The sequence below is a fragment of the Melospiza georgiana genome, chromosome 14 (genome assembly GCF_028018845.1).
Source record: "Melospiza georgiana isolate bMelGeo1 chromosome 14, bMelGeo1.pri, whole genome shotgun sequence".
NCBI lineage: Eukaryota > Metazoa > Chordata > Aves > Passeriformes > Passerellidae > Melospiza > Melospiza georgiana.
In genome coordinates, this window is record NC_080443.1 from 12710097 (window position 1) to 12730483 (window position 20387).

Genomic DNA, 20387 nt, shown 5'->3' on the forward strand with positions numbered 1-20387 from the left:
TCTCCCTATTACATGTACTAATATACATATGTATCTTGACTTGGGATTTCTGTTTGTGCAGTCTGGAGATTATTTCCCATTTTATAGTGATAGAGCACAGCCTAGAAATAGAAGTGTTTAACTCACTTTTCTCTAATGTCAGTGTAAGGCCTGGTGTCTCATCCAATGATATGCCATGCAATAACCAGCTGCTATTGTCAAATCAACTGTTCTGTACCTCTTAGCACTATATAAAACCCTGGAAGAGATGATGAAAAGCATGTGTGTATATATGTATATAATTCCTGACAAGAATTCCTGCCCCTAAGAAATGGCTCCTCTCTACCTCACTAACTGTATTTTGAAAACAAACCCAAGAAGGTTAGAAGCATGTTAAAGAAAAGTTTGCTCTCTGAACACAACGAAAGAAAACTTCTGCTGTACAAAAAAAGGAAACGCTGTATGTTTATTATAATTTAGGAATATGAGCAGGAGGAAAGGATTTTATAATAGCTTGAAATCCATGGCAATCTCTCCTGTCTTTGTGTCAAAATTCATAGCGTATTCAACAGCAGTAGGGTCCGACAGAATTTCTGATTCAATAACAGAGCTGAAGAAATAAACAGCTTGCTTGCAGTGGGGATTCCATTCACAGTTTCCCTAAAGGAGAGAGTTAAAGTGAAAGAAGTCAAAATCTTCAATGTTATTATAGAGTAACAACGCAGTCAGAGTTCTTGCTCCCAGCTGAACACACAATGATCAACAGTTATCATTTACACTGCCATCCACTCCACTATGGAACCCATAACTTGAAAAACCATCTGCTACACCACACACTGAAGTCACTGACCTAAAAATGGATTTGGTCAAAGAATACTGAGAGAGAATACTAAAAATGCTTACTCCCTCCTCTCCAAATTTTTGGTTTTGTTAAACTGAGGTTATTTGTATGAAAAAACTCTGCTTTGACCTAGCATCCCATTTAAATTCTGAATTTGATTCCAAACTAGGGAGCATTTGGATGCAAATCAGACTCTCCCATTTTAAGGTACACCCCTGCTCCCCATAAAAACATGAACAGATAATTTTAGTAATTCTGCTGACACAATGTTCAAACAGTGTGAGAAGGGGTACTACACAACCCAAGCACGGCCAGCAGAGACCCTCTGCAATCCTACAGACTTTGACATAATGAATTAAAATGAAGATATACCTTTTCATTGGACAGTTTCATCAGTCCTGTACTAACAGAGATATCAGCAGTAAGATGATATTCCATCCACAGAACTGCTCCATGGCTCTTGCCTTTCCTGGGGAGAGATGCAGGATAGAAACTGTCACTTTCCACAATCCTGGCAGCTTAAACACTGCACTAGTGCTTAACTGAGAGCTGCAAAAGCATGAACAACTTCCTTCCTTGAAAGAAAGCTGAACAGCTGACTGAGTTGGTAATTGGGGGCAGAAACTTTGAAGTATTTGCAGATATGAAATCCAAAAAAAGGCAAGGAAGAGAACATGTCATAACTACATCTGCTCAGCAGCACAGCCACTTAACCAGCACTGAGTAACATGGCATGAATTACACAGCATAAGCTGGGAACTTCCTTTAGAGACCCCAGCTTCCACTGACTCTGAATTTAGAGGAAATATTTACCACACACATGGTGTCACTTCAAGTGCCTGCTCCACAAGAAGCAGAGGCCATGCCACTGTGCTGCCTGAAAACACAACTGCTGCAAAGGCACAGAGACCCCACAGATGGCTCTGCAGTCTATGAAAGCTTGATTTTCTCATTTTGTTGAATGAGAAACACAGCAGTGTTTGAGCTATGTAAGCTCTAGATAGTTAAAAAAATAAAGCTTTCTCATTTTTAAATTCTTTACAGCATTTCAAGTTTGAACAGAATTAAATACAATCCATGGTTATAGTGGAAAGTATCTCAGAAGATGTGGCAAAATATAAACTGTCAGGATTATAGTTAGAAGAAAGAATAACATATACATTAAAAGCTATTAACATATACACAACAATTATAAGCTACTAGCATATAATTTTAAAGCTATTAAACATAATAAGTTTAATTATTAAACACAATAATTTGACAAGCTAAGTAGAAGCTTTTTCTGAACAGAAACACTAAAAAAATCCAGGTAATATTTTATTTTCTTTAAACTATAAATTAATATATTTAAAATTTAAATCATGGTGAGAGCTATTAAAATGTTGGTTTTTTAAACAGAGGTATATTATCTAATCTAATAATATCAAACATTATTGTATTATTGTTATAGCCTAGTGTGAATATCCACAGGAAGCTTGTGTCAGGGCAACTTCCACAATCTTAGGTCACATTATTAAAACTGCCAAGTACATTTGCACCAGTTAAGTGTAATACACTTAAAGGAGCTCTAAACTCAACTCCTCTAAAGAGCTTCACTGGGAGGTAAAGAAATGGATGATGACAAAAATATTTATTGCAGTGAGAAAACTGACCTTAAGAGCTTCACAGAGCCCTCTGTGCTGAGACAGTGCTCTGGGACAGTCTTTGTGAAGTCAAATGTCAGAACTTCCTGGGGCTCTGAGAGTGACTTGCAGGGATATTCCCACAGTGGGTGAGGTTCTGCTTCCTTGGATTCCCTAAAATTCAGAGAATCCTGAAAAAAGGAAGGAATAAAATTAACTGAAAACAGGAGAAATGCACACCCAGAGTATTCAAGCAATAAAGCTGCAAAAGAGCAGGACTGCACTTAGTCATAAGGGAGAAAATGTCCTACATGCATGAAACCAAATGCTGTGACTGGGGCCCTCAGCCCTGAAACAGAAATGGGCACTTTCAAACACAATGCACTGAAATTTTCTTTTTCCTCACCATGAACTCCATTCTACAATTGCCTATACTCCTCCAAATTAATCTAGAACAAAGCTCTAGAAGCTGATAAAAATGAATCTCAAACAATGGTGTTCTGCCTAATACACAAGTTATTCAACAGTCACTAAAAGCTTGATTAAGCCAAACTGATTTTTTGTTTTGCCAAGACTTATGGTGAAACTGATTTTCTTACTTTAATCATATCATCCATAGTCCGGACATCAAAACCTTCACAGATGCCACAGGGACTCCGGATTCTCCACAAATCCTGGAAGAAACAACAGCATTTTATTTGGCTTTATCAAAGGAAATGGGAAATCTTGCAATAATTTTAGCTGTAGCTTAGACATTCAACAGCAAACCACATACTGTGTATCTCTCTCACCTGGAACTCCACAATCATCATGTGCAAAGAAGCAGACTGAGGCAGGACAGTGACATTGCTGGCAAGGTGAGAGCTCACAGCTGTCCTGGCATACCAGAAATACAGGTTATGCCATGGCAACAAACTTGTAGTGAAAAACGGCTCTCCCACCAGGACAGAAATCTTGGCAAAGGAGGGAAGAGATAAAAAGCATTATAATAAAGAACAACAACTCACAACACAGGCTGTTTAGATCTTCCAATAGTTGCCAGTGCAATATATTAAGTGAAATCATCTAGATTGCTCCATAGGGATTTAATTGTCGTACACTGCACATTCAGCACACTGGACATTGTTCTGTGGGTTTAGCTACCACATTTTAAATTGAATTTTCCTGCAACAAAGTTTGTGAGAAAATACTGAGTTTGGAAGGCTTTGTGATGAGTCACAGAATTCTGAAGTTCTGAAGTGTATGTTATTACTTCCAAATAGATTGCAATCTTCTTGAGTGGCCTGTGAAAGTTACAGCCTTGTAGAACCAGTTAAACTGCCTTAACTACTGAGGCAATTATGCAGCAGGGAAAGTCAGACCCTTCAAAAACAAAGCAACAACCCTCCCACATTCTTTAGTCTCTAATTTTAGTGGCACATGGTGTGAACCATTTTAATTTTAGATTAATTGGGATATAACAGAATTCATTGTGGTTACAATTCATTTTTACCTTCTGCTCCCTACAACCCCTAAAATTCAGTATAATGGACAACTGTAACATACCTTTTTATCTTCCAAATGACAAGGCTTCAGCAACTCAGGTCGCACTTCTATTATTTTAATTTTATCTTCAAGATTATTTGCTTTAAAAAACTAAAATCAAAAAGTAACACACTGTCTTTATCAAAAGCCACAGTTGAGTCCAAAATAACAATTTCATTGAAAATAAATAAGGAAAAAAACCCCAGCAGCCAAAAGAAATTTTAACAAAACTGCCTGCCATAACTCATGAGGATGAAACAAGTCTGTTCTTGAAGGCTGCATGCACCTTGCAAGGAGAGATCCAGCTTTAACAGAAAATGGAATACTCACTTTTTCCATGACAGAACAGGACACACCAGAGTTTTCTAAGGTAAACACCTAATGAAAATACACAGTTAGTCAAACTAGCTTTATAGTTTTTAATTAAAAGTATACATAACTGAAGAATGAAGCAACATTTTGATGCCCCAGTGAGCACAGTTTATAAGAACCATGCATCTATTCCAGAGCCCACTATAATGAACTTTTTTTAACAACAAAACACCCTCCAAAACTACAGGTTAAATACTTCTGTTTTCATACTTCTGTTTTCATACAAGAAAAAAAACCTCAATAGAATGCCAATATTATTTTCCATTTTTAAGTTGCACACAGCATCATTAACATTTGTCCTAAGCACCTATTTATTCATGAACAAATGAAGGCATATCACCACTGTGTCAAATTGTAAATACTGCTTAGTATAACCTGACTGTATCAGCTGGAAAGTGCTCAGAAGCTTTCTGCAGTAAGAAAAAAATTAGTTTTTATCCAAAATTGATGAATTGTTAGGAAATATGCTACATTCCTCAGGATTATATTACATTACACATTCCCAGATATTCAATTCAGCTCTAACAGATTTTAGTTTAAAGAGCCTCCCATCAAGTAGGGCATTTATGTGTATGTGAGACAGCCAGGCAGCTCTCAGCTACACACACAGACCCAGTATTCTTACTGCTTCCTACTTGGCTCTTACAGATCTTCCACTCCAGACTAGGTAATAAATGTAATTATGGAATTGCAAACATAAAAGAAAAATACCCTCCCAGACATTTAGGTCCATAGAGTTTCTTCAGAGAAACAAGATGGCAAACAGAAAGCGGTGGGGAATAAGGAACAGCACTTTCCCTCAAAACTACAAATTGGGAAATGTCAAATCTGGTAATTATCATCTTCCTAGACTTCAGCTTGACCAGAGATTAATTTAACCACCCCTTCAGCACAATGTGAGTCTATTCCTCACTTATCCCTGAAGAGGCACTGGAAATAGTTAAATAATGAGCTGGAAATGAACTCAATGAGAGAAAAATACCAAGTTAAAATGCAAAGATCTGAAAAGCAGGACAAAGTACTGTACCTGCTTTGCTCCAAGATAATGAGCCAGCACAGGCAGCAGACTGCCATCACTGATACAAAGGCAAATGCTATCTGTTTTCAGAACCTAGAGAAAACAAATAGTCATTGTTATTCTTATTGCAGAGGAAAAACTTTCCACACTTTATACACTTTCATACCAAATAACTGTAAAAAAATTCTCATGTAATGCCTTTGGCTTAGGTCTGAAAAAGTTTGCTCAAAAATGTAATGGATGTTTTTATTCAACTGCCAATACTATGTCTAACAAACACACAGAGCTACTACAAATCCTATGCAAAAATGGCTGCTTACCATTTATAAATTTATTACTAAAGTTTTCAAGACAAAACTGTAACTTCCATCTGCTGATGGAAGAAAAATACACTTTGTGAGCAAAGTCCTTCGCAGGGGACAAACAAATCCCATAAATAATTCCATAAATAAACCAGGGTGTGCATCCCTCAGAGGAGCCAACAGAACCTGCAGGCAGCAAGCACTCACTTTCCTCAAGGACTTGACGTACTGGCGTGTCCGGCTCTGATCGTTCAGCTCCCCAAAGCGGGGCCTGTTCCACAGCAGGTGGGCACGACACCTACAGACAGGACTCTGCACACAGACATCTGCTTTCTGCTCCTCTTCATCTGCTCTGCTCTCCCCTTCTCTAGAAAAAAACTCAGTGTAGTATCAACCACAGCATCAGTAAGACATTTTTGTAAACAGCACATTGATGCATTTTGGCTGATATGCACAGTAATGAACACAAACTCTGCTGTCACTTTTTTGAAGCTCCTGGCTCTCCAGAGACATTTCTGTAACTCTGCATTTCCAAATGAAGAGGGGTCAAAAAGAATTTTCACCTTCTTTAAAAGACAAAACCAAGAACCATCCCCCACTTCACCACTAACTGTGATGGTTAGGTACTTTAGGCTTTGCCCTTTCAGCAAACAGTTACTTGTTTGGATTTTGGATTCCAAAGTAAAAAAGGCACATCAGATTCAGACATTTTAAAGCCAGGACTGGTTTTAATAATGTTTGCTGCAATTGCCATGACAACCAACATGATTAAGCTCTTTTTAATCAGAGCAAAAAGCAGTAATCTCAAAAAGACAGTGTTGACTAGGAAAATAGAAAATGGAAATGGAATGGCAATTATTTCACTTCCTTACCTGTATGCCACTTCAGCTGGGCTGTATTTTACAATTTCCATTATTATTATTATTATTATTATTATGCTTTATGCTTCTTTTCAAAGAATGGAACCAGGTATGAGGCAGGACCTTGCAGTCCAACTAAGTTTTTAGGCATAATGTGTATTTTCCACCTCTGCATTGCCCATATTAGCCTTTAATATTTTTCTACTCTTTAGGTTCTAATCTTGCATTTCTACAAAAGGAGATGCTCTTAAGTGCAGCAAATACTGCAGCCTGAGTAAGAGAGCAGTCTTTTCCACACCCAGATTGTTACCTGGCTTTCTGCAGGTTGTACCACACAGAGTACTCATCACGACAGGCAGTCAGGTGCAGCTTCTCACCCTGCAGAACTGGCTCCTCACGTGGAAGAAAATAAACACACTGCATCCAGTGATCCCTCCACTGAAAAGGGTTGATATACAAAACCTCAGAAACTCACTCATAAATAGCAAATGGAAAGTAAACAAATAGCAGGAAATCAATTAGGAAGAATGGGTACAATTTTGAAAATGCATGATTAATTTAAAGAATCTTGTTCAATTTAGCAAGGCTGAATAAAGACCAATATCACCCATTGAATAATATTGATTTCTTGCAACAGAATAAATCCAAGACCATTGGCTTGCTCACTGGCCAAGCTTCTACTGCAACCAAATGAAAAACAATCCAAAATTACTTTGCATTTATTAATACTGTTTACCCTCCGTGGTTAACTTGTGTTAGAAACCTGAACTGCTGACAGCCTCATGCACCCAGAATTGTCACTTAGTGTCACTCTGATCACAGCACAACTACTATGTGTTTCAAAAAGCTGGTTTTTGCACTGCAAATATCCTATGCTGATCAGTCAGTCTAAGCTGAACACCTCCAAATTGATAATTTCAAATTTTATTCTCAAACATGCTAAGTGTAGACAATCATTTTGTCCTTTGAACTTCCTTTTGACAAAGTTCATCCTACTGGTAAATTCACTCACAAAAAACCACAGCAATCTGACTTAATAGTGATAGTATTTCTGTAATTATCCATAACAATCCAGCACTTTCCTACATCAGCCTCTTTTGTTTTAATGAGAGTATAAATATACTACCATGAACATAAAACTTACTTGGAAATTTAACAGAAGAACTACAAGGAAGCAAAGCACAGACTAACATTTTAACCAGGGACAGAGACTAGTTAAGGAAAAAGATATGGACATTTTTATTTCTTGAACATAAAAGAAATAACGATATCTGTAAGAACAGCTTCAGTCTTTAAGTTTTACAAAAAAGATCACTGTTTAATGTTTACCATTAAAGAAAACCTCAAATGGGCATGTACCATAGCTAAAATTTCTACAATTTGCTTATTTAGCATCTTCCAATACATTAAATACTAGCAAAGTTCCTAAGCAATTTAAGGCAGAGCTGCTTAAATCCCCCAGTACTCCAAAGGACTGCTCAGTCATCTGACAATGGTATCTGAAGGCTCAGTATTTTACCTGCAAAGCAGAAGTGGGTTTTACCCAGTAGGGAGCCATTGAGCAATTTATCATCCCAGAGGGGTCCATGTCAATATCCCACCAGGAAAGTACAATTTGTGCCTTGCCAGATTTCACAGCCTCCAGCTGCACTCTATAGCAGGTAGAAGCACTCTGTACTGGCTTACTGAAATCCACACTGCAGGGAAGCATGAAAATTGTAAAAAGAAATATTAGAAAGGAAATTGTAAAATGAATTCTTCAGAAATTCTCATCAGTTTCTTAAGCTCAGTACACAGCTTATATGAAAGGCATAAGAGGGTAACTTTGCTTTGAACAAAACAATATCTCCCTTACCTGAACATTTTCACCACATCACTAAGGGTACTGAAGTCACCTGAAGGCATCTGGTTCAGCTGGATATCACAAACAGAAGGAAGACCTGGACAGTTTTCCATTTCTGAAGGTGGAACAAGTATTTTTTCACCATCCTCTGCTTCAACATGAACAGGAAAGAGTTTCTTCCAGGACCACATTCTTCTGGATTCCACTAACTGGACATAGACTGTTGCCCTGTGAGGCACTGCCTCACATCCTTCCTGAGTATTCAAAACAAAGGGTAAACACATTCAACAAGTTTCACTTATTGACATAAGTGAGATTAAATCAACTGAAATTCAATCTCATTTAAAGAAAAGTTGGACTGGGAGCTTTGAAATCTAAAATACAAGTTATTTTAGAGACTTTTGTAACATTAGAGAGATTTGTCTCTCTGTGAAACAGAATACACATATCTGTCCTGTTCAGTGTGCTTCAGCAAGGCCAGATTACTTCATTAATCATGCAATATTATCAGTTGACTAGCCTCAGTTAAAATTGCATTTCCTTTATTGTTCTGAAATAAGAGATCTAGCTTGAGCTTCTCAGGACAGAAAATTACTAAGCTATCAACAGTAAAAGAGAGTTACTGATTGTAATGAGAAAATTAGAAAAATAATGGTTTAAATATTTATGCAAGGACAACTTTGTATCCATGTTTAAAGAGTGGAAAACATACAAGTTGTCCTAAAATCCCACTAAGCACTAAAAGCGAACCATGAAGTTCAAAAACAATGCATTAACAGAAAAAAGACTAATTGCAATTAAGAGTTCTATATAGAAAGCAGTACAAAGTTATGGAGTGTTACTGTCTTTATATGGTGTCTTCTAAACTCATGAATGGAAACTTGGAAACCTAAACGAAGTTCTGCCATCCACATTTTAATGAAGGGAAAATATTAGAAAATGTAAAAGAGAAAGCTCCAAAATTATACCCATAGATTATAAGTCCAAAAAAGGGATGTTATTTAAATACACTGTTAAAATATTTTCACATGCAAAATGCACATGGAGTAGTAAAAATACAATAGAAAAAATATCCAACCAAAAATGTATCAATGCCTGGGAAGTAAAGCTCATCAAATTTAGCATAATCTTTTAAAATATCTTGGGACAAAGTTATTATTAAGGAGAGCTTCAAATCAGAACTGGATGCCTTTCTGAAAGACATTTGTTAACCAGTAAGTTATTGGTTTCAACACAAAGCAACTAGGTCTACTTTCAGAGCCTGTGATTTACAATATGAACTCAAATAGCTTTATTCTAGGAATGAATCTAGTAAATTATTGACTGAATAAGAAACTAGCAGAGCTGACGGTGTATTTACCAAGAGATACAGAAGCCTAAGTTCTGTATAATCTCTATCCTACTTCAAAAGAAGGCAGAGACATTTCTGTAGTGATAGATGTGACACACTCCCTATATTTTCTTACCTGCACAAGATATTTGTGTGCATGCTCATAGGTTGGTAAAGCTCCTTCTCCAATCAGCTCTGTATCAAATAATTCTGTTACAAGGATGTTTGCTCGACACTGCATATCTCCATCTGAAAGATACAAATTAACACTGAAATGTTAAATCTTTTACCTGAATTCACAAGTAATTAAAAACTTATTCCTGTTAAAGAGTCTGCGGAAGACTGGAAATTATTTTCCATTTGAAATACAAATGGTTACTGAAATATTACCAGAACACTTTCTTCCAAAGTAGATTTCCAGTGTTACTTTCTAGAATGTAAAGTATCACTGAACCCTTAAGGTTGGAGAAGACCTTTAAGATCTAAAGTCCAACCACTAACCCAGCACCATCACCATGTCCACCACTAACCCATGTCCCCATGTGCCATATCCACGTGTTTTTGAGCACTTCCAGGGATGCTGACTCTACCCTTTCCCTAGGCAGTCTTTTTGATGCTTTAACACCCCTCCTGTGAAATTTTCCTAATCTCCAATCTAAACCTTCCCTGGCAGAACTTGAGGCCATTTCCTGTCATCCTGTCACCTGGGAGAAGAGGCCAACCCTCACCTTTCTCACCCAATAACTCCTTTCAGCTGTAGAGATGAGGGTTTGCCTAAGCCTCCTCTTCTCCAAGTTGAACGCATCCCAGCTCCCTCAGTGCACTCAATACACTTGTTTTAATCAAAAAAAGGTATAATAAATAACAGTAAGACCTTTTCCTTCATGGTTTTCAGGTACTTGCCAATTTTTTTAAGCCTAGCCTACTTTTCTCACCTGGGCCAACTGTGACTTCAGTGGAATGCTTGTTGATTACTTTGATCTTGTCAGAAAAACCATTTTTCTCCACTATCTTCACAGCAGCATTAGCCATGGGCTTGAACACCTGTGAACAGCGAGAGTGCAACAAAATGGTTCCCCCTTCAAGTCAGCTTTCAAAAATGGAAGGGCACCTACACAAAATGCAATATACTTAATTCTGAAAAAAAATTAACATATTCTTATCTTTTCCTATGTTTGAAGTTCATTACCATGAAACAAGGCAATGAGCCTCACTTGAAAAATTCAGAGCTTCACTGTTAGTTATTGGCTGCCTCCAAAGGCTACTCCAATTTAACTTTTGAAACACAAGAATACACATTAATACTGTAGCATTTACATTAAACAAATTCATTTCTTTGTAAAAATAAAGATACCTATACATGCATCAACAGAAGCCCCTAAAGACTTACATGTGCTCAAGCCACTATGTCAATGAAACCAAAACACCCAGCACTGAAATACTCACTGAAGGATGCCAAAAACCTGCTTGTATTAACAGTGCAATTGTGAAGAGAACTTCTGTTTCATTCAGAACAAAAATAACAGAGATAGTACACAACCTGAAAATAAGAGCATCCCAAAGAACATGTTGAATATGTGCAACCCCTAACAAACACTCACCTCAATGGCATAGCAGAAATCTGCCCCAGCTGAAGCTGCCATCATGGACAGGAGTCCTGTGCCAGTCCCTATGTCCAGCACAATTGCTTTCTCACCTCTCTCCTTTACTCTGCTCACTGCAGCATGAATACCTTGGTAGTATTTCACATTCTGTGGAAAAGAAAAAAAATCAGCAACCTTTTATGTTTTTAATTTTTGTGCAGAAATCTTGCACTCTTTGACTGTGAGTTTATAATCAGAAAAAGTCCTACAGACACTCCTCATGCCAAGCAGTCACACCAAAGCCATTTTCAGCAGTAACAAGTGTAACTGACAGAACCAGCCCATTTAAAGTACATTAATATTTATCACAATGTTCATATTACTATTGGTCAATCAGCTATTCATAACATATGTATGATTTCCAAATGTCATATATTTTCCCAAGTAAATAATAATCAGATCCATGGGAGATAATACAGGTTTTCTGATTAATTTTCCCCTGCAGGACCACTCAAATAGTCATATTCTCCCTATGGCAGTACAAGAGCTGAAGTATCTTGTTTAGATTCCTCTCTTCATTTACTCAAAAAAGTTCACACATGAGAATTAAACCTGTGTAAATCCTGGGTTTTAGTTACAGGCCATTAAACAGAGCTATAAGCATCAACAACAGGAAGAAAATAAATGCTGTCAGCCACAAGATACAGATTTATATGGTTATATTTTCTTTATAACAACCTACTGTAAGATATTCCTTTCCAAATGATTTATCAAGCCTTTCCAAGGAATACACAACCTTTGAACATTATACATTTGGAAGGTCTGCTGGACCCCCTTCTCAACAATTCTAGTCAACAACTTTGATACATATAATTCCAATAGCTGTTTTTATCACTCACACACAACCTGCTGCCTCTACAAAGTTTATTAAATGCCTTATCCCACTGACAAGTTTTAATTCAATATGAAATCAATATTCATTGTGGAGGCACCAAAAAAATCTTTCAGAATGTTATTGATGGAAGGCTGACTTAATGGCTAGAGGAAAATGAACATTTGAACTGTTCACTCCAGACTTCATCATGCCTGTACATATGGTAGAAATACCACAGAAGAACAAACTTACATATACTCCTATAAAAACTTAGAAGCCCAGCTCCACTTTTACAACCTTTGAAATTTCATCTAATGAAAGCTCTGTCAAAAATGTCAAACACAGAAGAGCAAAACTGGCTACTGAATATAAAAATGTTCTGCAGTAAACAACAGAACAGTAAAGTCCAATGTAAGAAGGCATTTGTTGATTTAAGAGCAGGTCTGGTACCTTAGAGAGTACAAAAATGTGATCATTTTATTTTTCAGTGACAGCTATTCAAGAGAAATGCAACGGCTCTTTTCCCTCCATTCAAAAGGGTTTTGGTTCTGTACTTACTCTGTCCTTATCATGAAGCATATCTGCATAGCGTGACCTGCATAAAAGATATTCCAGTTTAAATACTCCATTCTGCAAAGCAACTGGTCCCTGTGCCCCACAAATGTACAAACTGACACACTCTGTGAAGACCTAAAGTGTTTCTCTAATCTAAGGGATAGTGTAATTTCAGTGATCTGGCCATCACCATATAAATCAACTCATGAATCACTGGCACAAATCCTCTCTAGCAATGGACCCAAGGGATAGACAGATGTAGGGACAAACAGCTGGGAAGTAGCACCTGAGACACACACAGAGTCATACACAGCAATGAAAGACACTGAGACTTAAACTTCTTTGGTTCCCATTTCTTCATGAGTTCCACTACTCAAAAATACCCCAAAATATATCTTCTCACTTTCGCTGGCTATTACACCAAGCTCTTAAAAAGCTACAACAAGAACAGACAACCAGCAGTTACATGTTGCACTGCCATTTAAAAGCAATTTGGTAAATGCATTTTGTCCCAGCTCAGACACTGTCAGTATCAGGATGAGCTGGACAGAAAACATATTTAAAAAGTTAGAAGGAAACTACTTGGAGAATGGTTTACAACATTTTACGCTGACAGTTCTCCTCTGTATGCTACTGGGCACAGTTACTGACATTTAGACTATTCTACAGTCTGTTCACCTCATGCCCTTGGAACTTCTACAAAGACAGACCCCCAAACTGCCCGTAAAAAAATGTTGGATTTGCCCATTTTTCAGCAGCCTTTAACAGAACAAGCCACTTTTCCAAGCATACCTTGCAATTTCCTGGTGGTAGTCATAGTCCTCACCCTCTTCCAGCCACTCCATCGAGCCAGTGGTTGGATTGGCTCTTCCACAGAATGTCTTCATGATCAATCTCAAGCCGTATTGTATTATTTATGTATTGTGTGCAGCTTTGCTTTCACTTCAACAGAATACACCAAATGCTGGCTGTGAAAAAAAAAACCAAAAACAAACAAAGCATAAAACTTTTAGTAAACACAAGTATCGCTTTAGCTCTTGTACATTTCCCCCACTACATCTGTTTTAGCCATTAGTACTGGTGACCGCTTTATGCTTTTTTCCTAAGGACGTTTTAAGCTAAAATATGTCACCTAGCCCTGCACTGAAAGGGGACCCTGAAGATCATCCAGGTGTAACCCCTGAGAACACAACGCAGGAAAGAAACCAACACAGCAGTAAATCCTCATGGAAGAGCATCCCTTCAGTGGATCAGGCCGGCGGCGGCCTCTCTTCCCGGAGTCCCCAAGGGGGAACCAGCACAGGCCCGGCCCTTCCCCGCCTCAGGAACGAGCTGCGATGGGGCACGGCCGGAGCGCTCCCCGCCATCCCCAGCCCGGAACCAGCGCAGCGGGCCCGAGAAGCCGCGGGCTCGTCCCTCCTCAGAGCCCCAGGCCGGCAGCTCCCACACGCCGCGTGTGCCCACCTTGAACCCCGCGGGTGTGCCCGCCCCGGATGGCGCGTGTGCCTGCCCCGGACACCGCGTGTATCCGCCCCGAGCGCCGCTCGTGCCCGCCCCGGCCCCGCGTGTCCCTGTCCCGCACACGCCGTCACTCCCCGCCGCCGCTGAGCCCGGGCCGCGGGGCCGGCGCTGTGCGGGCGCTCCGCCCTCTCTCGCAGTCACCATGGCGGGCGCGGCCGTGCTGCGTGTGCGGCGGAAGCGCGGCGGCTCCGAGCCGGCCGAGGCGCTGCTCCTGGCCTGCAAGCGGCGCCGGGCCGAGCCCGTAGAGAACAACCTCTTCAAGCTCGCGGCGACCGTGTCCTCCAAGGTACGGGGTCGGGCCGGGCCGGGCGGAATGGGCCGGGCGGATTGGGCCGGTGCTCCTGGAGGGGTTTGCGAAGCAGCGGCTCTCTCTGGCTGCTCCTCGCGGCCTTTCGGGGCTCCGCTCTGCCTGTGCTGCCCTGCACAGTAGCCCGGCCCCGGGCAGCGCCGTTCGCTGCCGCTCACCGAGGGCACGGCGGCTCCTCCCGCGCTGGGACAGCCGCGGGCACGGCAGCAGCACAGCTCCGGCCCACAGCACGCACTGACCCCCGGCACAGGCTGTGCGCGGCACTCGCTTCTCTGCACTTTTCTACACTCTTCCTCACTTGGAAGCTACACAACAGTCAATAAGCAGAGCTTGAATTTCTGCCTATACAGATGCTGAAGCTCCGCCCTACAGGGATAACAGCCTCCATCCAGCCTTTTCTATTGAGTAAGAATAGGGAAATGGTCTTCTTAGGATAAAGTAAAGTAAAGGATATTGTGCCCTAAATTTAGGTCTGCTGCAGTCTTCCAAAGGCATGTGTTTTTCTTTGGAGAGCTATTTTGTACCACAAAGTTGTTTAAAAATCAAATTGAAATAGTCTTAGGACTTCTAGATATTGGGCTTTTCTCCCCTCATAACAAGAGAATATTATGATTATGTTGCTTAAAGTCATAGTAAAAGTTACTTGAATGTTAGGATTACTGGTATTGCAGTTCTTCATCCCTTCCAGGAAGGAATATGACTTGCTATGTTGATGTTTTCATTACATTCCTCCTCCTCTTTGTTCCTTTCCTCCAGAACGAACCAGTTCAGAAATACGTTAAAGATGCCATCACACGGGACAAGGCAGCTCAGAGCCTGCGGCCGCCTTTGGGAAGCACCCAGCAAATCCTTCAGGAGCTGCGCTGTGCCAGGCAGGCGGAAAGGAAGGAGAAGCGGTACCGGGTCATTTCCAGCCACCGGCCCCACTGTGCCCACACAGCTGCACCTGCCGCAGATGGACAGGCTGTGCCCCACGGGGACAGGTTGGACTCTGAAGCACTGCAGGATGCTTCACCAGAGGAGAGCGGCACTGTGGATAAGAGTTCAGACTGCTGTGGGAAATTCCAGCTGTTTGATATTATACAAGAAGAGGAGACAGTGGGAGATTCCAGTGTAACCACTGCAAACCCACAGGTCAGCCATGAACCTGGGCTACTTGAAGTGCTTTGGTATGGCTGTTGAGTGGCACATGTGGGCAGACTGCTGTGGCAGTTTTATTGCACTCTAAGTATTCCACTATTTAATAGGAGCTTTAACTAGTGCACCTAGTTAAAGCTCCTATTAAAGGAACAAGTTGCAATGTTTCATGAGGATCCTGAGTGCACTAATGTTCAAGCAGACAGTGTGCAGAGCTGCTGCTTAAGGAAGAGCTTGTTCCACCCTATTTTCCTTTGCCCTGGTCTGATGGATAAGTTCTCTTTTCATCTGAAAACTGTTGGCTGTAAATGAGACTTTGTATGAATTTAGTGGAAATGTTTTTTCATTTTTTCTCAGCAGAAGACCAATCCAGATGCAATTCTCTGCAATGCAGTAGAGATGATCCGTGAGCGTTTAAACATTTCTGAAGATGGTAAAGAACAACACGGTCACAAAGAGGATGAGTATGTTTATGACATCTACTATAAGGAAACATCAGCCCCTGACTGGATTGAAAATATCCTTTCTGTACAGCCCTACAGAGAAGAATATGAATGGGTAAGAGTGTGGAAAAAACAATCTTTCTCAATTAGAAAGACATCAAATAAGAGATGTTTAAAATTCTGCTCTTGGAAGCTGCCATGCTAAGAAAGGTCCTTTCAGGCAGACACTACATGTATGCTCAGTGACTTCTTGTGTGAGGCCTTTTGTAACTGCCAGTCCCATGTTCCTGCAGGTTACTCTTGATCCCAGGACATCATATGACAAAATGGAAGGGATGGTGCTCAGGTCATGAGAAGAATCTCTCTGGTTTCAAACTGACAATACCATTTTGGCACAGGAGAATTGCATCATTTATGTCTTGCTTGCAGTTAGGAGGCAGCCATTAAAATGGCATTGTAAATAGGACTGAATGAAAACAAAAGCAAGGGGGAACACACAACTTTTACACTCTTTGAGGACTTGACTTTAATCTTCATATCAGAGATTTTTTCATAATACTTCTTCAGTGACTGTGGAGTTAGGAAGTTTAATCTAAGGTTTAGTCTTGTGTTGTATGGTTCCTGTGATTAACAGATTTGTATATTGGGAGCCTGAAATTATTTTCTGTCTTCCCTGATCTATTATACTACTGCTGAAGTAAGTAGGATTAAGCTAGACATTAGCATTGAAGTGCTGGAGTGGAACACATACATGTGGGACTTCACTGATTTTTCACCTCAAGCAGATTTGAAGTGTGCTGGTGAATGCAGTAACAACTCCAAATTCTCCTGCAGTGTGCCCTGTGTCACTGCAGAATTACTTCTGCTGGCCATCAGTAAGTTATTTCCTGGCTCTTTCTGGTCTGTACAGTATTGCACAGCTGGATGAAAATTCACTTAACATTCACTATAAGCACAGACACTCAGCATTGTGTTTTGTGTTGCCATGCAGGTAAATGATGATCCTGGTCCAGAGGAAGTGTATGATGATGAAGATGATGAAAATGATGAAAATAACTGGCGTAATGATTATCCTGAGGAAGATGAATTCTTGCCTGAGGAAGATGGAGAAAAAGGTACACCTGTCATAAATGCTGTTTGCTTTCCTGCTGTGCATGTATACATCCCCTCTTTTTTACATGCTATCCCTAAAAAAGCAACTTAACTGAGCACTGCTGGGGTAGGATTCTGCTCTTAAAATGGTGAAATGCTTGTAGAGAAGGATTATCTTTCTTGGAACTAGAAGAGAAATTAGTGCTTGTGAAAAGACAAAATTGAGAAATTTTGAGCCTCAAATTGAGGCTGCTGGAATTGCAAAGGTTTGCTTGCTTACAGAAGGAATCCGTGACTTGGGTCCACATGCTTGTGAAACACTGCCTCTGCCTTCTGAAGTCTCTACCCCAGAGTCCTTCAAGCACAGTTCAAACCCCTGCTCATACAGAAGTTAATCAGACTTCGTTAGTTTCTCAAGAAGCTTAAACTAGTCTGCTTAACCTTATTTTTTAAGTAAAAAGAAGGGATAATCTAGAAGTGTTGATGCTTTCTCTGCAGATTCTGAAGAGAGCTTCAGTGATGAGGACCAATGTTACAGAAGAAGAACATGGGACAAGTATCGAGAGGAGGTTTTGAAGGAATTTGGATACGATCAGATTGAAGATTTGGGTTCTGACTAACAGCCTGGTTTTGGAGATGAAATGCACACTGAGGGTGAACATTTGCTGCTGTAGGAGAATGTACTGTCTGAGCAGCCAGCTTCAGCTGGTGGACATTAAACAGATGGGTGTGTTATAGGTAAAAGATAAGTTACGTTAAATTAGGGTAGAGTTAAATTATATTGTATATATTACGTTATATTAATTGTATTATGTTAAGAGTTTGGGGGGTTATGAGAATGTTCTAGAAGGGTCCAGGGTTTGGTGGAATGGAGGTCTGGCAGGGCAAGGCGAGGTCAAAGAGGGATTGGATGGAAGATCTGACCAATCATTCAAAGCCCTGCATAAATGATTGGTCCAGAATGAACGGCGTTAAAGATGAATGAGGAGCCTGGAAATGGACCAATCACCATGCATATCCGTAATGGAGCAATCCTGGACTCGAAGGGGTCTATAAATGGGGGCAGTTTAGTTGGGTTGGGGTTATTCTTTTTGGAAAGTTGCTTTTGGGGGAGAACCCAGTGCATTTGTGGGTAGCGTTTTTGGCTCACTGTGTGGGTGTTTGGGCTTATCCTAGGTATTCCATTCCTTGTAGCTATTTTAATAAATGAGAACCTCTTTTTCCAGAGAAAGTTTGACCTTGTTCATATTCATAACAGGTGTGTTATAAATGATCAATCGAAAAGCCAAATTATCAAAATGCAAAAGATTTTATTTTCCGCGACCAAATACAGTCCTCAAAAACCACAGCCGGTGCTCCTGGAGGGGTTTGCAAAGCAGCGCCTCTCTCTGGCTGCTCCTCGCGGCCTTTCGGGGCTCCGCTCTGCCTGTGCTGCCCTGCACAGTAGCCCGGCCCCGGGCAGCGCCGTCCGCTGCCGCTCACCGAGGGCACGGCGGCTCCTCCCGCGCTGGGACAGCCGCGGGCACGGCCCGAGCACAGCTCCGGCCCACGGCACCCGCCCCCGGGACAGGCTGTGCGCGGCACTCGCTTCTCTGCACTTTTCTACACTCTTCCTCACTTGGAAGCTACACAACAGTCAGAAAGTGAAGCTTGAATTTCTGCCTAGACAGATGCTGAAGCTCCGCCTTACAAGGATAACAGCTGCCATCCAGCCTTTCCCATGTGGAGATGTTGTCATCCCTGATAATAAGCCCCATGCCCTCCCTAAAGGGTTTTTCCTTATTTGTGGTGACAGAGCGTGGCAGGGCATCCCCTCTTGTCTGATCGGAGGTCCATGCACCATTGGAAAGCTGAGCCTGTTTACACCCAACAAGGCCTGAATCATGGATTGGTGAACCAAAACCAGTGCCCACAATTCAGCCCACAAAAAGAGAAACTTAAGGAATTTGGACCCAAATAATGATTCTGAAATCGTACATTGGTCTGAACCAAAAGGTGTTGCAATCACCGTATTTTTGCCACGGGTGTCTGCAGCCAAAGCTCGAGGTGCATTGTCACACCTAGAGTGTTGGGTTGCTAAACAGGCCAATATTCCATCAGCTGCACTTTCTGACCTCCTGGCAGATGACAAAACAACAAGGCAAGTCACCCTACAAAATCGCACCACAATCTCCTACTACATAATCATCAGTGGGAGGAGTTTGAGGGTTTTTGTTGCCTGAATCTGTCGGGGCTGGCTGAGGGTTCCTGAAAGGCTCCCAGAGATACACAGACACGAGGGACCTTTACTTTTGTTTTCCCAAAGCTGCATGCCCAAGAGTTTGCACCTGTAGCAAATGTACAGATGTGGAGGTACTGTTGGCAGCAGCCCTTCCAGTCATGACTAATATGTCAGGTTTCACAAGCAGATCGATGTGTCTGCCCTGATGGGAAATGAAGTCCTGGAAGGCACCCTATCCTCCTGCTTTCTAATTCATTGGTTCCTAAATGTCAAGTGACTTTCTTCACAAGTGACAAGTGTTTGAGCATATGAAATGCCTTGACCTATCCATTACTCTCCCCAGTAGTTTAACAATTGAAGTAGAACAATGTGCATTTAAATTTTAAATTATTTTTTTACCAAGTTTTCTTTACTCATTTAAAAATCACAGAAGTTGGCAGAGCTGAACCCAGGTCACCATTTTAATTTGCATTTGTAGATCTTTAAACAATTCCATTGTACCTGTTTGGACACATGAAGTATTTCAGCACTCTCCTACTTGAGTCTGTCAAAAACAGCTGATAAGATTAGCTCTTAGCTGGTCAATGTCACTCATGAACTGGAGGCTGCAGCAGTACTGAGGCCAATCAGTCTTGACTAGTAATAACAAAAAGGAGTGGAGACAAGGTATTTTTGTTTGCTTCAGAGAAAAGTTAACAAGGCAGTGCAAAAATCCAAATTATCCCCACTATTATTCAGGTCACTGATGCAACTGTGGTGCACCCTTTGAGGTGTGTATTACTTCAGCCATAATCTTGTAATTTCAAGATTTAGTTCAACTTAAATGCACAAAACCATACATGAGGCCAAACTCAGGTCAACTGAGACAGGCATTCTGAACTAAGGTAAAAATCTCAGGTATGTTTTTGAAATACATACCTCACTTTGCCAGACAAACAGGCTTCTTGTTGCCTTTTACGGCAC

At 40.8% G+C, this 20387-nt stretch overlaps 2 protein-coding genes across 4 annotated transcripts; one reads left to right on the top strand and one right to left on the bottom strand.

The window, feature by feature from the left end:
* Window positions 1–418: 418 nt before the first annotated feature.
* PRMT7 (protein arginine methyltransferase 7) lies at window positions 419–14254 on the bottom strand. 2 transcript variants are annotated; one of them, XM_058034185.1, is made up of 18 exons: window positions 14168–14254; window positions 13496–13671; window positions 12707–12743; window positions 11293–11442; window positions 10627–10735; window positions 9828–9940; window positions 8374–8615; window positions 8038–8215; window positions 6829–6956; window positions 5866–6025; window positions 5366–5449; window positions 4297–4344; window positions 3988–4077; window positions 3234–3395; window positions 3042–3116; window positions 2473–2633; window positions 1193–1289; window positions 419–639 (listed from the first exon to the last, which is right to left on the bottom strand). In XM_058034185.1, the coding sequence occupies exons 2-18, from the start codon at window positions 13588–13590 to the stop codon at window positions 484–486; spliced, it is 2085 nt and encodes a 694-aa protein (XP_057890168.1). In that variant the 5' UTR covers window positions 13591–13671; window positions 14168–14254; the 3' UTR covers window positions 419–483. The 2 variants fall into 2 exon arrangements, with proteins under 2 accessions (XP_057890168.1, XP_057890169.1); XM_058034186.1 differs by lacking the exon at window positions 14168–14254 and adding an exon at window positions 13914–13988.
* Window positions 14255–14295: 41 nt separating this feature from the next.
* Window positions 14296–18409, top strand: SLC7A6OS (solute carrier family 7 member 6 opposite strand). 2 transcript variants are annotated; one of them, XM_058034187.1, is made up of 5 exons: window positions 14296–14510; window positions 15288–15665; window positions 16026–16226; window positions 17103–17226; window positions 17702–18409. In XM_058034187.1, the coding sequence occupies exons 1-5, from the start codon at window positions 14367–14369 to the stop codon at window positions 17821–17823; spliced, it is 969 nt and encodes a 322-aa protein (XP_057890170.1). In that variant the 5' UTR covers window positions 14296–14366; the 3' UTR covers window positions 17824–18409. The 2 variants fall into 2 exon arrangements, with proteins under 2 accessions (XP_057890170.1, XP_057890171.1); XM_058034188.1 differs by having other exon boundaries at window positions 14352–14510; window positions 16029–16226.
* Window positions 18410–20387: the final 1978 nt, after the last annotated feature.